The 16,480-nt window shown below is 50.6% G+C and overlaps 1 protein-coding gene across 1 annotated transcript in view; it reads right to left on the bottom strand.

The window, feature by feature from the left end:
* Positions 1-2,774: 2,774 nt before the first annotated feature.
* The window catches only part of Tnfrsf8 (TNF receptor superfamily member 8), a 47,908-nt gene continuing 34,202 nt past the window's right edge, over positions 2,775-16,480 (bottom strand). Inside the window, exons 12-14 of the mRNA XM_051173548.1 lie at positions 10,297-10,322; positions 7,552-7,756; positions 2,775-3,179 (exon numbers count right to left, since the gene is read on the bottom strand). Of these exons, the coding sequence (XP_051029505.1) occupies positions 2,935-3,179; positions 7,552-7,756; positions 10,297-10,322 (476 nt within the window). The 3' untranslated portion in view covers positions 2,775-2,934. The remainder of the gene's footprint in view (positions 3,180-7,551; positions 7,757-10,296; positions 10,323-16,480) is intronic.

Genomic DNA, 16,480 nt, shown 5'->3' on the forward strand with positions numbered 1-16,480 from the left:
CCCCACTTTTGCCTGTATACATAAGGATGGAAAAGAATAAACTGGGGGCGGTCAGTGGTGTGCATTCAGTAAGGACTGAAATGGCCCTCCTGACATCTATCCTGTCTCTGTCTCTCTCTTGATGCCTTTCTCCCTCTCAGGTATGATCCATGGGCAAGTCAGCCGGCTCCAGCTACAGCCCCGAAAACACAGCTTCCCACACCACAGCCAGGATCAACTTCTTAATAAATTTCCCAGTCTCAGGTGGTGTGTCGTAACAACAGATGATGACAGCCTTCGAGGGATCAAGCAAGCTCCCTGGTTGGTCACTGGGAGAGCTGGGATTTGAACCCGAGTCTAAGCAACAGTTCTCTAGCTGCAAGAGCAGACGTGTGGAAAATCGCAGCTGGGAAATGTCCCTCTACATGTTCATTCTCATGTTTACGCCGTTGAGTGCATCACTACTTGGTGAAGTTGACCAAGAACCAGGCCTTGCATACCCACTGTTGGAAAGGGAGGTGAGGAGGGAGGGTAGAAGTTCAGGGGGCTCAGCCCCCTTGGCCAGTCACAGGGACCTGTGCCAGATCTTGGGGATTCCACAGGACTGCCTTGGGAAGCAACAGCATCAAAGAACTGAACACTTACCAGCTGCAGACAACTGTTCAGGAAGAGGTGGCAGCTGAGTCCCTCACCACACAGGGTTGCCCCCTTGAGAACAGGGCCCATCTCTATCAGATAGAGCTCTGGCTCCTGGCCTGCCCACACGGCCAACACAGCAGCTGGTTCGGTGTTAGGCGCAGGTGTGAGCAACAGTCCTAGGAATGGAATAGACCACAGCCAGCGAGGAGAGACTCTCTAGACTGGGCTATCTGCAGCTCGAGCCCTCCTTTGTGTGCAGAGTGGCAGGGCCTCTCCTGCTTAGCCATAGAAGCCCCAGGTTCCACAGACCCCCCTGGCTCCTCCAGCAACATGGAGTTTGAGAGCTCCAGGATTCTTCCTACAAACACCAAAGGCAGCCTTGTGAGCGGAGACCATTTATTCCCAACATCCTCAGAGGACAGGCCTTCATCAGGGAGAGGCCTGGATGGACAAGGAGATATTTAAGGGGTACACAGCTGGTCACAGACTCCTGTCCTCAGCTGCAAGTACCACGAACACCCACACGGAAAGCATCCTTGCCTGGGGGGGGGGGTTGGGAAGTTCTGCCAGACTTTGTGATCAGTCTGCAGCCTCAGACTTGCACGTTTCTTGCAGGCCCTTATGGATTTTTAGAGGGTCAAAAACTGTGTGAAGGGTCACTTTACAAAGGAATATGTCACCTTGTTGAAGTGTGTGACAGCAGTCGGGTATGGTGGCTCAACCTTGAAATCTCTCAGGAAGCTAACGTAGAAGAGTCAAAGGCTCGGGGTGGGCTACATATCAAGTTTGAACCTAGCATAGAATACAGAAAAAGATCCCAGAGAGAGAGAGAGAGAGAGAGAGAGAGAGAGAGAGAGAGAGAGAGAGAGAGAGAGAGAGAGAGAGACAGAGAGAGACAGAGAGAGACAGAGAGAGAGAGAAGAGTTAGGCAATAGCTTCTACTCAGGAGTGTGGCATCCGTGTGGCATCATGACATGGCTTTAGGGTCACTGTGTATGCCCACACACTCAACTGTGTCCTTGCACAAGGCAACTGGGCAACTATCCAACCCCTACATGCATCCCTTCTGGCCAGTATCCAGACCCTGGTATAAGGCCTCTGGTGGCACCCAGCTGCTCCGACTTTCCCCCAAAGATCCAGGCAGTTCCAGAAACTCCCCTCGTGATTCCTTACAGGGCCCCAGCTTCCTCCTGAGAGTGCGCAGCTGGTGAGTAAACAGAACTCTCCCTGCCTGGCCCAAGGGTAAGTCCAGAGTCCCCAGGCTGCCACAGACCAGTAGATGTGTCACCCAGTCGGCTGCTTGTTTGTTCTAAGAGGCCGCAGATCCCTGGGAGCGAGCCAGGTTGACAGTCACAGCAGCTTTGGTACTTAGTGTGAAATGCTGGGGATGAGGATATAAATCACCCCTGCGACATTTGCCTGGCATGTTCAAGGCCATAGGTTAGATTCCAAGCGCCTCAAAAGGGGGGAAAAAAAAATAAGAGCAGAGCTGAGTTCCAGGTGTGTCCCCCAGTATCGCTTCCTCCCAGTGGGGACAGAGTATTGCAAGCAGTGTGACCAGGCTGCCTCCAATGTCCACTCTCCAACCTGCTAGAGCAGGGGCGCTAGATGCCAGGCCTGACCCTGGTGGCTTACGGACAATGCTTCTTCACTTCCAGAATGGAACAGATGGTGACACAAGGAGTGGAGGGGTCCCCAGGACAGCAGTACTGTCATCTCCATGTGACGGGAAGGCCATGAACAAAGCAGAGGCTCTAGCAGCACTGGGAGAAGGGAGGTCACTGCAGCCCAAAAGGCTTCATGGTAGGGTCATCTGAGGACAATGAGTTATCACTGGCCGGCCCATTTTGTAGGCTTCAGACGGGGCGAGGCTGGGCCAGGAGAGTCTCCGTGTGGACTCCCTGCGGTGCAGAGTTCTGTGTGATGGGTGCAGGCTGTCACGGAGCCAGTGATGACAAGTGAGTGTTCATCCTTTAACTTCCCCTTGCCTCAGGAGTAGGAACAACAGGTGTTGGTTCTGTGCCAGCAGGGAGCCATGTGTAGAGCAACTGGAGGCTGGTAGCATGCCAGTAAAGCCATCACTTGAGACCCAGGCAGAGAGGGCAGGGCACAAGGGTGTGGGCGAGGTGGCTTCCCCCTCAGCAGACACTAGCCTGACAGCTAGTGCCCACTCCTGGGGTACAGGAGCCAGTGCTCTTGGCAGCAGCTGGAGGCTTCATTCTGGGCTACCACTGGAAGCTGGGGCTTCCCAGCTTGGAGCTAACCTGATCTCTAGGGTACACTCAGCTGCCCTCTAGCCCCAGCTAACACTGGGCATCACTTCTCAGACACAGTCGTGGGCCCGTGGGCCTCTTTTCCTCCTTCCTCCACTGAGAACGTGACCTCAGTGCAGCTGGCCAGAGGTGGTTCTGTCTCCTGCTCCGGGTAATGAGGGGCATGGTCCACTTCCAATTCAGCTTCCCACTCAGGCTCTGCAGACCCTGCTGGAACCCGGCCCTCAGGGACTTCTGTCTTTACAGAGCCCACTATCACCGTGTCAGCCTTCATGATGTAGATCTTCTCTGTAAAGCAAGAGGGTGGGTGAGGGAGGTGAAACCAGGGCCCAGCTATTTCCACCTCACCTGCTGGGCCACTTCAGACAGCTAACACAGCCTCTCCTGCAGAGAGAGGTTTTTGTGGGGCCACCCGTGGCTACCTAGGCATGTCATCAGAGACTAGCAGAGAAAGAGAATGCAGTCAGGCCAGGAAATAAGCAGTAAAAGAGGCCAGGGTAACAAGAACATCAGGGGACATGTCCCCAGCCCTTCTCAAATGTCAGCTCTGAGGCCCAGCATTCCCACGGACAGCCTCATCCCCACCACCATTAATCTAATCCACTGCATGGCTAAGAACCTCCCCAAGGTCGGCAGGTGAGGTTAGGAGACACCTCCAAAGAAACGCCCAGTCACCTGGCTACCCTTGCCAGTTTCATCTACACACACCCTGGGTGACCAGTGTGACCTGGGTTGCCTGGGACTGATGGACTGATGGTCCCATATCCCAGTAGCCTCACCAAACTTGGCTGGTTGGCCATGCCCTTCAGAAGTCTGGGTCCTGACAACGCGCAACAGTGCCCGGGGCCCCGTGTTTCTGTAGGCCAGCTCCTGAGCCCCACTGCCAGCCAGCAGGGTGGATGATGAGTGCCAGGTGGATGGATAACCCAGTCCCTGGCACTAGGACATGCTAGAGTCCTTAGCACAGGCTCACGGAGCAGGGATTTGCTGGAATGGCCCTTCCGTGGAGGGAGTCAGGGAGCCTTGGGGAAAGAAAGCCATTAGCAATGGGAAGCAGAAGTCTGGACTCTGAGAAGCAGTTGGCTCTACTCACTGGGCATGGCACCTACGGCTTCAGCTGGGGGCTGCACCCCTACCCCTACCCCATCCTGTAACAGACTCTGCAGATGGGATGCGGAAGCTCAAGAAGGAACTTAGGAGCCGGGGTGGGTGGAGGCAGGGGGCACATGGACCCCTGCCTCGGGGTTACACCCTCAGATTCAGGAAGCCCAGAAGTCTCTCAAATGCCCTGCCGTGCCTGAGAGCATTGCCCCATGCCAGCTCTTCTGTTTTGGTTTCTCACACACCCAGGAAAGAGAGAAGTATAGGAAACAACAACAAGTGGAGGGGAAGGTCAAGAGAGAAGCAAACTGCGTGTCTCGTGGGCCCCGTAGCCAAGAGCAGGGCCTCAGCTCCCACGCCACGTCCTCCATCAAGGCGTGTTGGAACCCTCATCTGAGGGGCTGGCAAAAGATGGGAGGGCAGGCTGGGCCTGGTGGAACAGATCTGTAAATCTAGAGATGCTGAGGCAGGAAGGCAGCAATATCAAGGCCAACTTGAGTGGGTTCAAGGCCAGCCTGGGCTACATGAGAACCAGTCTTTAAAAAAAAAAAAAAAGAAAAGAAAAGAAAACAAAGGCCATGGAAGTTGCCTAGCAGGCAAAGTGCTGGCTATATAAGCACCTTCATCTGTCATATACAAGCATGAAGACCACAGTTCAGATCCCCAGCAGTCATGTAATGCTTGGCTGGGTGTGGCAGCAGCCTGTATCAACAGCATGTGGGAAGCAGAGAAGGGACCCGGAGCAAGCTAGCTAGCTAGACTAAGTGCCTCAGTGAGCTCTGGGTTTAAGGGAGAGACCCTGCTGCAAGATGCAAGGTGAAATGCAATCAGGATAACCAATGTCAACCTCTGGCTTCTACACACAGACACACAGACACACACACACACACATGCATACGCACACACGCACACACACATGCACACACACATGCGCATAAGCACATGCACGCATGCACACATGCATGCACACACATGCACACACGCACACACTCAAGCACACCACACACTCAATTTTTAAATTTAAAAATAAAAATTTAAAACAAAGATGGGTGGGCTATAGTTCAGTAGCAGGGCACTCCCCTAGCATGTAGAAGCGACCAGGTTCAATCCCTGATACTAAAAAAGACAGATGGGACCACAGATCAGGTGCTGGATTCACCTGAGAACAGGCCAGAGGAGCTGACAAAGGAGAGATGAGGTGCCAGAGAGATAAGGGGTGGAGGATATGGTGCCTGATAAAAGCCAAAATCCTGAGTTCAATCCCTAGGACTCACTCACATGGTTGAAGTAGAGAATTCACTCCAGACCCAAAAGTTGTCCTCTTTACTCTGACCTCCATACTCATGCAGTGGCACGCATAAATACATGGAGTTATATATATGACAGATGAAGGTACGGTGGCGCAACACACAACAGTAATTGCTGCCAGATCCGAAGGCCTCAGTTTGATCCCTGGGACCCACATAGTGGAAAGAGAACTGACACATGCAAGTTGTTCTCTGAATGTTTTTTACATGCACACTGAGACGTGTGCACATGTAAACACACACACACACACACAAATAAATGTTTAAGAGAAAGAGAGGGAGATGAGGTATTGGAAAGTAATGCAGGGAGAGAGGTGTTGGGAGGGCAGGGGAAGTCAAAACTAGACACAGGCCATGCCCTCAGGTCTATGGGAACAGACCCTCTGACTCCACCCATCACAGGCTGCCCCGCCCCAGCTGCTTAGATTCCCCCCCACCCCAGCTCCAAGTGTCCTGGTCAGGTGAAGTGTGTGTGTGTGTGTGTGTGTGTGTGTGTGTGTGTGTGTGTGTATGTGTGTAGGGGGGGCATAGCCAGAGAAGAAGGTTTAGACCCATTTGTCCTTGCTGGGAATTGGATGGGAAGGCTGATCTTCTGGTGTGTCACTAAGAGGATAAAGGACACCTGAGTCCTAGTGTTCCAGGGGACCTCCAAGGCCTTCCCTTAGCAGCCCCACCCCCATACCCAGCCCTTGCCATCTCCCCCTGTACAGGCTTTGGCCCTGTCTCCAAGTTCAAAGCCCTTGGGTCATCTTGGACTCAAAGGCCAAGAGGGCTTCTTGGGAAACTGGAGCAGCCTTTGGCAGTGTTTTCCCAAACACATTCTTTGCAGACAGAACTTACCGAAAGCCGTGACTGCAAACATTGCCTTGGGACAAAGACAGCTCCAGAGGCTCTCACCTCCACAAGATTGCCATGGAAACGTGAAGAACACCTCCCCCAATGCCCTTCCAGCATCATGGCGGGGCCAGCAACACACCAGAGAAGGCAGCCCAGGGAGCACCTACCCCGGAGAGCAGGGGCTGGGGGCTGGGACATTGGGTGGAGAAGCTCAGCAGAGAGTTGGCTGGTTCACAGCAGAGAGTGAGAAGAGGATGTGAGGAGGTAACCAGGCCCAAAGGAGGGGAGCTGCCTGCTGTAGGCGAGGAAACAGCCCTGCCAGCAGCCTAGGGTGAGAGGGAGGGAAAGCTGAAAATCAGAAAAACAGCCCTAAAAGGAGGGTGGACAAGACAGATGCGGGGTGAGCTGCTGGCTGAGACCAGCCTTGATGGCAGAGTGAGAGCTAAACACTCCATCCTGACAGGCGACAATCAACTTCAGACTTCTCAACCTCCCTAACGCAGCGACCCTTTAATAAGGCTCCTCATGTTGTGCTGACCCCCCAACCATAAAATTACTTTCACTGTAGTCGGGCAGTGGTGGCTGGCTCACACCTTTAATCCCAGCATTTGGGAGGCAGAGGCAGGCAGATCTCTGTGAGTTAAGAGTCCAGCCTGGTCTACAGAGCGAGTTCCAGGACAGGCTCCAAAGCTACACAGAGAAAGCCTGTCTCAAGAAACGAAACAAAACAAAAAAATTATTTTCATTGCTACTTCATAACTAATTTCATTACTGTTATGAATCATAGTGTGAATATTTTTCAGATAGAGGTTTGCTAAAGGGGTCGAGACCCACAGGTTGAGAACCACTGATGTATATGTTCCGGGGTGGTAGGAAATGAGGAAGGAGGCAAGGCCCATAGGAACCACAGAGGATGTTTGTCCTGGCTAGAGGGGAGTAGAGATGGGAAATGCTGGGAGTCAGGGCTGGCCTCTGGGCTCCTGCTGAGATCCACTGGTGTGGACAAACCAGTATTTCAGGACCCATCAGATATGGGGCTCAGTCTCCACAAATCAATAAGAAAACGCATTCCACACCCCTACCCCAAGCCTCAGTTTCCCCAGCCATGAGACAGGGTGAAGTCATCATTCCCAGAAGTATGTGACAGATATGAAGAGATAGTACCAGGTAAGTGTCTGATGTCACCAGCCTGCCTTCCTTCCGTTCCTTCGAGCTCTGTACTAGGCCAACGGGGAAGGACTCTCTTTCTCTTTAATAATGATAAACACCGTACTCATCACCCCACGCCCACTTAGTGATTGTCCCCAGCAGCCCTGCCATTCTCCCAGGGCAGAGTGAGTCCCATCCAGAGCTCAGCATCCATCTCCCTGTGCCCACTGATTTGACCAGGCGCTCCCACCAGGAGGGCTACTCACCAATCCTGTTATTCGTGTGTTCCGTGGAGACCCGGGGCTCTGGAGGTTCCCTGGGGGTCAAAGGATTCCCAGCTGTGCTGTCATCCAGCAGTGGTTGGCTCTCCAGGCAGGCTGCCCCAAGGCTGGTACAAGTCTCCACAGCTGGAGGGCTCACAGGCTTGTATCCTGTGCTGGGATCTGTCACTGATACACTTCTCTTCAGCTGCTGTGAACAAGAGTCAGAGCTGAGGCAGGGCTCTCCCAACTCCACCAGAGTGCCAGGGAGACTGGAAGCTGCCACAAGCCATGTGGCCGCATGACAGAGGCACGTGTGTGTGGCATTCCCAAGAATGTACATTTTTTCCATGGTTTTGTTTGTTTTTTAATTGACATAATGTCTCACCATATAGCCCTGGCTGACCTAGAACTTAATATATAAACCAGGCTGGCCCATGAACTCACAGAGACCCATCTACCGGCCTCTGCTTCACAAGTGCCTGGATTAAAGGCGAGTGCTCAGCTACTGTTTTGTCTTTGTGACTGTCTCCTGTAGTCCAGCTGGCCTCAAGTTTGGTATGCAGCTGAGGATGACCTTGAACTTGCAATCCCCCTGTGTTCATCTCCCCAGTACTGATATCACAGGGGCTAGGGGCTACCACGCCCAGTTATGCCTGGCTTTACTAGGAGCCCGCTCCCCACTGAGCCACATCCTCTACTCACATGTGCTGAGCAGAAGTCGGTGACTCACGTGCTCTCCGCTTACTGCGGGTGAGTCCTTCTAAGAGTGCTGTGCCACGCTCAGCCACCTGCCTCTCTCACGGATGGGGAAACTGAGCCCTGGAGGAGTGTAGTAACTCTCTCAGGGTCACACACACACAGTTAGTAAGTTTCTAGCCAAGGATCTAAATGCTGGAGGCTCCTCCAGGCTCATGGCCTCCCAATACCTCTTCACCCCCCACTTCTGGGGAGAGCGGTCTTTAACTGTGTTCTAATACAGTTTAAAAAAAAAAAAAGAGCCACATCATTAGACCTGTGGTGGTTTGGTTTCTGGAGTTCGTGCATTAGTGCAAAGGGAAGGGAGAGACCTGGAGTGTGGCGCTCACCTCCTGGTCTTCAAAAGGACCCAGGCTGAGAGATTCAGAGGGCAGATCTATGTGGCCTTGATTATTCTTTTATGAAAACCTGAAGCCCAGAGCTAGCGATACAGCTGAGAACTGTAGTGTTTGCCTAGCACTCTGATGTGATTCCCAGAACTGGAAAAACAAAACAAACAAACAATAACCCTAATTTCAGTCGGGCATAGTATAGTGCAGGCCTGTAATCCTCACATTTGGGAGGTGGAGGCAGGAGGATCAGAAGTTCAAGGTTACCCTCAGCTATATGATGAATTTCCAGCCAGCCATCCTGGATTACATAAGACCTTGTCTCAAAAATAAATTAAGGAATAGGAAGAAAAGAAAAAAAAAAAAAAAAAAAACCTCAGTGGTTGAAAGCACTAGCTGCTCTTCCAGAGGGCCACGGTTTGGTTCTCAGTGCACAAAGTGGCTCACAACCATTGGTAGCTCCAGCTTCAGGGGAGCTGACGCCCCTTACTGACTTCCATGGGTACCAGAAATATACGTGGTATACAGGCATACATGCAGGAAAACATCCATACACACAAAATAAAAATTAAAAACAAAAAGAGTAAACAGAAAAAAAGTAGCTGTTAGGAAAGAAAGAGGAAGGAGAGAGAGAGAGAGAAAGAGAGAGAGAGAGAGAGAGAGAGAGAGAGAGAAACAACTTGCTCAATGGAAAAAAAGTAAAAGCCGTGTGAGCCACAAGCACATGGCCACAGGCAGGTGTCTCATCCTTAACCCTGTACCCCTCCCCCAGCTCTACCCCACCAACGCATGTCCCCTAGGAAGCCTGGCAAAGGACAGGACTCCAGAACAAGCGCATCGCCTCTGCAAAGCCCTGCCCCTGGAGCACATACAGCAACTCCATAAGACCACTCTGCAAGTGCTCCCAAAGGAGGCAGCTAGTGGACCAGGGTCCAGCACCAGCTCCGAAGTCCCCCCAGTACAGGCTGGGGTTCTAACAGAGCCACCAACTGGGTAACCCCTAACTTGTCTGATTGTCATTTCCTCTTCTACCAAAATGTGATAAGAGTACCAACTCCTGAGAGTCAGGACTCTCTGAGGTAACTTCCTTCTAGAAAGCACAAAGGTGTCTAGCAAGCCAGCTGTGGTGATGAAACTCACACCTGGATTTCAAGATCAGCATGGGCTACTCAGTGAAACCCTGAAGAGAGGGCAGGGGAGGGGATGTGGGTAGCAGAGAGTAATCACGCAATACATAGAGCTAACTTGGCAAGCACACACTGCTGGAATCTGTCATCCAGTTTGGAGGGCAATCCTCCCAGAGTAGAGAGAGATAAATAACGCAGCCTCCCTCCCTCCAGACTAGACTTAGAACCTCAAAGTGGCCCAAACCAAATTGCCATCTGCAATCCCTGCTGGAAATCCCCTGGGGTTGAGCCAGGAGTGGGAGGTTGCTGTGGGGTGGGGCTCTCTGTCCCTGGCCAAGCCCTACCATGGGGCCCCAGGCCAAGCCCCTGGGCTCCTAGCTCCTTGACCTAAAACCCTGGGTACCAGGGAAGGAGATAGCTCTCCTGTCTTCCTTCAGGCCCCAGCAACCCTGAAACCACAGATCTGTGAAGAAAGAGGTCAAACAAGAAGGCAGAAGCCTCGCAATGAGAGGTTGGGGGTTGGGGATGGCACTTACAGTTGGTTTTTCAGTAGGTCTGAAATCTGAAAGAAAAAAAATGTAGTGATGTCACCAAAGAGTTTGACACCTTCTCCAGCACTTCCCATCTGTTGACAGACAGCACCCTAGGATCTCAGTGGGGTTGAGTCTTGTCCACGCCCCAGGGCTGGCAGCAGATACTTCCAGATGAACCCCTGGTATGCCTAAAGCTAGCCTCTGAAGCAGGAGTGAGCAGAAGGCTGTGGCCCTACAGAACTCTCCTCTCCGTCTGCCGCACTCCTCTCCTGAGCCTGAGGTGGCATTTGAGGGCTCTGGAGATGCCTGGGTCACAGTTCTCAAGACCCAACCTTTCTCTCTTCACTTCAGCCCCCTCCCACCCCGGGACATCCACCCCAGTATCCTTTTGTCTTAAATAAGGACCAGCTACTCAAGAACATTGGTGACATTTAACCATAGCTCACTGGCCACCTGAGAAAGGAGGAGGTGGCCACATTACCAAGCCCAACCTAACACAAGCTAGCCCAGGCCCACCATGGGGACAGAGCCATTACTGCTTCCCAGGAGGGCACCTGGGGACCCTGCAATGCCAGTCAGGTTCACACTGACAAAGCAACCTTGCCAGGAAGGACTAGCATGCAGGATGAGCTGCTTCTAGAACATTCTCTCTGACTTAGAGGCTTGGCCCTGAGTGCTAGTTGATATGTGCACAGATTAACTGACAACAAACTACAATGTCACGTGAGCACTGCAGTTTGGGACAAGCTCCTAGCAGTCTGTCAGGGAAATGGGCTAGAGTGACGCTCAGGACAACTCTCTCATAAAATGACATGACCAAGTCTCAGGTTAGCAAATGTGCCTTGCTTATGTAACCTGGTAACCACTGTCCCCAGGAGAGTGGTCACTTCAGGAAGTCGTGGCTTGGTCCCTTGAGGTGGTCACTAACCACCAAGTCCAAGCCACTGACACTTCAGGTACTATCTGGCTTGAGACACAAGTTCTGTTTGATAGGTTTGGCTTCTTTTTTATTTTTCTCTATATATGAGTGTTTTGCCTGCATGTGTGTTTGTTTGTACACCATGCACATGCCTGGTACCCAAGGAGACCAGAAGAGGGTATTGGATACCCTAGAACTAGAATTACACAGTTGTGAGGCTTCCTGTGGGTATTGGGAATTGAACCCAGGTCCTCTGGAAGAGCAGCTAGTGCTCTCAACCACTGAGCCATCTCTCCACGGCTTGCCCTTTTGATTTGTTTGATTGTAGTTTTGCGGGACAGGGTTTAACTGTCTATTTTAAAAGTGACATCGGTGAAACTAAATCTTTGTCCTTTGGAAGCAGTCTTGAGTTTTGCAATCAGCCAACTGACATGTGGTGCCAAGTCATTGTGGGAGTCCAGAGAAGAAAACAGTACATGCTGAAGTAGCAAGAAAATAAACAGAAGATGCTGAACTCTGTCTTGGGAAAGAAGCAGGTAAGTTAGAGGCTGAGAAGCTGTAAGCAGGCACCATCTCTTTACAGAGCCTTCTGGCTCTAGGACCCTTGGTGCCTCTGAACCAGGGGACCCCCCCCCAATAGGGGCCACATCCTCAGGAAGTCACACTAATAAAGACAAAAGCAGGAATATTTATAATTCGAATGTGAAAAGATGCCAAGTGCCAAACAACAGCGTGGCTGAGCCAGTCAGCCCAACACCTCCTTGGAGGGGAACCAGCTCTTCCTCACAGCTCTAAGACTCAGCCTTTCTATCTGCAAAATAGGACAACCCTGGCTAGCTGGAGGGCTTTAGTAAGATAGGATAGAGATCTCAAAACAGCAGGTAAGGAGGGGGGCATTAGTGGGAGAGCCATTGTCTCCTAAGTGTGAAAGGCCAGGATTCTATTCCCAGTGCAAGCATGTGCATACACACACCACACACACCATACACACCACACACACACACTACACACCACACATGCCATACATATGACACATCACACATCACATCACATACCACACACACACACACACACACACACACACACACACACACACACACAGAGTAAAATTTCTGTATAAGCCATCTGGAGAACAGGGTGCGGTAAGCATGGCTTTGTGCTTTGTGTTTTTCCTTCTCCAAATCCAGAACCTTGGTCTCATTGTACAAAATAAATGTTAGACAAGTCCCAGCGGGAGAAATCCTGCAAAATGTCTGATCAGTGTTGTCAAAGACCACTTAGGTCAAAAGGAAGTCTGAGAAACTGTTGCAGGGTCCCTGGCACCTTAAGAAAAAACATGTAAAGAAACAATAAAAATAGTGGCTTTTGTTATTTAATCATAATACAGTAAGGCTGGGGAGATGGCCAAGAGATTAGGAGCATCGCTGCTCTCCCAGAGGATCAGGATTGGTTCTCAGTACCCACCTGGTGGTTAAAACCTTTTAAACTCCAATCTCAAGGAATCCAGCGCCCTCTTCTGGCCTTAGTGGGTCCCATGCATGTGGTGCAGTTACATACATGCAAATGCTCATAGGCTCTTTTTTTTAATTACACATTACTGTTTATTCATTTAACTGTGGTAAATGTACCTCCCCCAGTATAAGAGGTCGGCACACTGGAATTCTATTATTTTCTTATTTTGGGAAGAGAGTAAGACAAGGTGGCCTCCAACTGGTAACTAACTAAGGGTGACTTTGAACTCCTGATCCTAATGTCTCAGCTTGTAAGTGCTGATATTTCATATCTGGCTGTGTAACAGGTTCTCACTATATAGCTTTGGCTAGTACAAATATAGAGATCTACCTGCCTCTGCTAGGATTAAAGGCATATGCCACCTGCCTCTGCCTCCCTAGTGCTGGAGCTCTAAGGGTACACCGCCATGCTGTGTTTTGAGTTGCTATGACTGTCCTCTTTTCTGGAGTCCTTCCAGGCCCTCTCCACCTAGGGAGCCCCCTGACTAAGCCTGCATGTTTCCCAGTTGCAAACTTCTACATTGGGGCTGTCCTGTCTCCTGCGGCTGCGATGAGACTGACAGAGAGAGCTCAGGTACGGAGGGGACAGAGTTCTTTTATCCTAACACGCCAGTGAAGTCTCCAGCCCCACACACGCCTTTAGTCCCAGCACTCAGGAGGCAGAGGCAGGTGGATCTCTGTAAGTTCAAGGCCAGCCTGGTCTACAGAGTGAGTGCCAGGACAGCCAAGGCTACACAGAGAAACCCTGTCTTAGGGAGTTAAAAAGTGAAGTCTCTTTAGAATTTTTTCAAGTTAAATTATTACCAAGGGGGGATCCTGAGGACACCTGTGCGAAGCCCAGAATGCTAACACAGCCTAGACACTCTATGGCAGGAAAAGGAAATAAAGATTAAAAAAGACAGTCTAAGCTGGGAGGTGGTGGCCCACACCTGCCTTTGATCCTAGCACTCGGGAGACAGAGGCACTCGGATTTTTGAGTTCAAGGCCAGCCCAGTCTAAAGAGCAGTTCCAGGTCAGCCAGGGCTACACACAGACAAACCCTGTCTCAAAAAGCCAAAAAAGTAAATAAATAAATAAAAATTAAAGTTTAAAAGACAGATCTAGAAGGCCTCAGGATCTGTCAACAGCCCTTTCCGACACATGAGTTCTCTGAGAAACCCAAGCAGAGCCTGCCAAGGGCAGAGTTCAGATTGCCCAAGCGCTCTTCCCCTAAGGCCACCGCTTTAGCCTACCTGCTCTCATTAGTTGATTCCCTTGCTTTTTGAAACAATCACAGTCTTCCCATAAATCCACTGGGCACCCTAGGATCCAAATCCAGGACATTCTGTACAGCCGTGGCCCCGGGAGGTCATCTCCCGAGCTGAGCTAGAGGCGTGAGAGCCCAAGCAGGGTTCAAAGGTCTGTTCTACCTGCCCATCCCTGGGCTCTCCCTGCCAGTCCCATGCAACTCAGGGAGTCAGGACAGTCCCAAGACAGAAGTTTGTAAGTGGGGGGCCAGTAAGCTTAGTCAGTGGGCTCCCTAGGTGGAGAGGTGGCCTGGAAGGACTCCAGAAAAGAGGACAGTCATAGCAACTCAAAACACAGCATGGCGGTTCACCCCATGCTGGGGATCCCAGGAGCCCCAGCAACCTGGGAGGTAGCAGCAGGTGGATCCCTGTATTCATGCCAGACAGGGCTACATAGCAAGAACCACTCTCAAACAAACAAGCAAAAAAATAGAAATATAAAAAAGACACAAGTTCAAGGCTAGCCTCAGCTACATGAGGGCACTTGGGCTATGTGAGACACTATCAAAAAAAAAAAAAAAAAATCAGTAACAAACAAACAAAAAAAAGGTATTCCAACTCAAGAGGAAAAGGACATGTCCTGAGGGATTCTTGCTTTCCAGATCTGGGATAGTGATCAAGAACCTGCTACAATGATAGCAACATTCAAATAATGAAAGAAACCCATGAATCCACATAGATATAACTATATATAGTAACAATATAGTAACAAGGAAACAAAAGCATGATAAAAAGCAGAAGAGGTTATTGGCACAGTCTCAAAACCCTCCTTTAACAGTCATGGCCAAATCATTATCAAGGTGTAGCCTGCCTGCTAGGCATGCGCCAAACACCAGGAAAGCTGGCAGGAAGTTCTCCAAAGAACCCTGCATCAGACTGATGCCCAAGAACATTTTCAGTGAAATACAAAACTGAACCAAGGTCAGGACCACAGGCCAGATCAGCTCATAACTCTACCTGGTGTCAAGGCTGTGATACCAAAGGAAGAGCCTGGGAACAGACCCAGAGAAGAGGGGACCCCTGTTCACCAATGGCAACAGGGAACCCAAGCCAAAGACATGGTCAGGACACATGGAGAAACACAGTCTGTTCACGAGTGATGGCACACACCTTTAATCCCAACACCTGGGAGGCAGACACAGGCAGATATCTGTGAGTTCAAGGCCAGCCTGGCCTAGAGAGTGAGTTCTAGGAAAGCCAGGGCTACACAGAGAAACCCTGTCTAAAAACAAGGAGCAGGGGTGGGGGAGGGGAGGAAGGAGGAGGAGGACGAGGAGAAGAGGAAGAAGACAACAAAGACAAATAAGCAAACACACACACAGTCTGTCCTGAGCACTGATTGGTGGTGATGGAACAGGCTAATTTCTCTGATTCCAATGGTTTTACTGCAGCGCCCTGGTTATTATGAAACACATAGGGAGGTATTCAAGGGCGATAAAAAAATGGAGCTTGGTAAGATACTCCCAAAATTGTTTTGGAAAAGGTAAGTTCCATACTGTGTTTACAACTTTCTGAAAATCTGAAATTCTATCAGAGCAAAATAATTTTTCTTAAGCCTCCACCCTTCCTGTGATAACAGCAAGGTTAGGACTGGAGAAATGGCTCTATGGTTAACAGCGCTACTGCTTAGCCGGGCATCATGGATCATGCCTGTGGTCCTAGCTCAGGAGGCAGAGGCAGATGGATTTCTGTGAGTTCAAGGACACCCTGGTCTACAAAGTGACTTCCAGGTCAGCTAGGGCTACATAGAGAAACTTTCTCAAAAAAAAAAAAAAAAAAAAAAACCACCACCACCACCAACAAAAGAGCACATACTCACTGTTCTTTAAGAGTTACGGCTCACAACCACCGGTAACTCCCTACAGGCAACTGTGCACACACATACCCCTGCCCCCATGGACACATCATTAAGAATAACTTTAAAAGATGGTCAAGGTATTCGGGTGTATATTAAAGTGAGGACTGAGGGGAAGGACTGAAGGCTGGGGATTTGGCTCCATTGAAAAGCGCTTGCCTAGCATGTATGAGGCCATAGGTTCGATCTCCAGCTATGCATAACCTGGGCATGTCAGCACAACCGCTGTAATCTCAGCACTTCAAAGGCAAGAGGGTTAGAAGTTCAAGGTTATCCTCAGCTGCATAGCAAGTCAGCCTGAGCTACAAGAGACACTGTCTCAAAATTAATTAATTAAAAATAGAATAAAAAGATAGGCTGGCTGCCCTGGTACACTCGGGGGTCTCACAGCTGAGGAGGGGTACCCCAGCACCTGACAGGTTACTAAACATCTTTGCTTTTTTTTTGTTTTCGAGACAGGGTTTCTCTGTAGGTTTGGAGGCTGTCCTGGAACTCTCTTTGAAAACCAGGCTGGCCTGCAACTCACAGAGATCCGCCTGCTTCCCTCCCTCCCCAGTGAGGGCTGGGACTAAAGGCCTGCGCCACTACCACCTGGCTGGTTGCTAAACATCTTACA

Source organism: Phodopus roborovskii, unplaced genomic scaffold (assembly GCF_943737965.1).
Source record: "Phodopus roborovskii unplaced genomic scaffold, PHOROB, whole genome shotgun sequence".
Taxonomy (NCBI): Eukaryota; Metazoa; Chordata; class Mammalia; order Rodentia; family Cricetidae; genus Phodopus; species Phodopus roborovskii.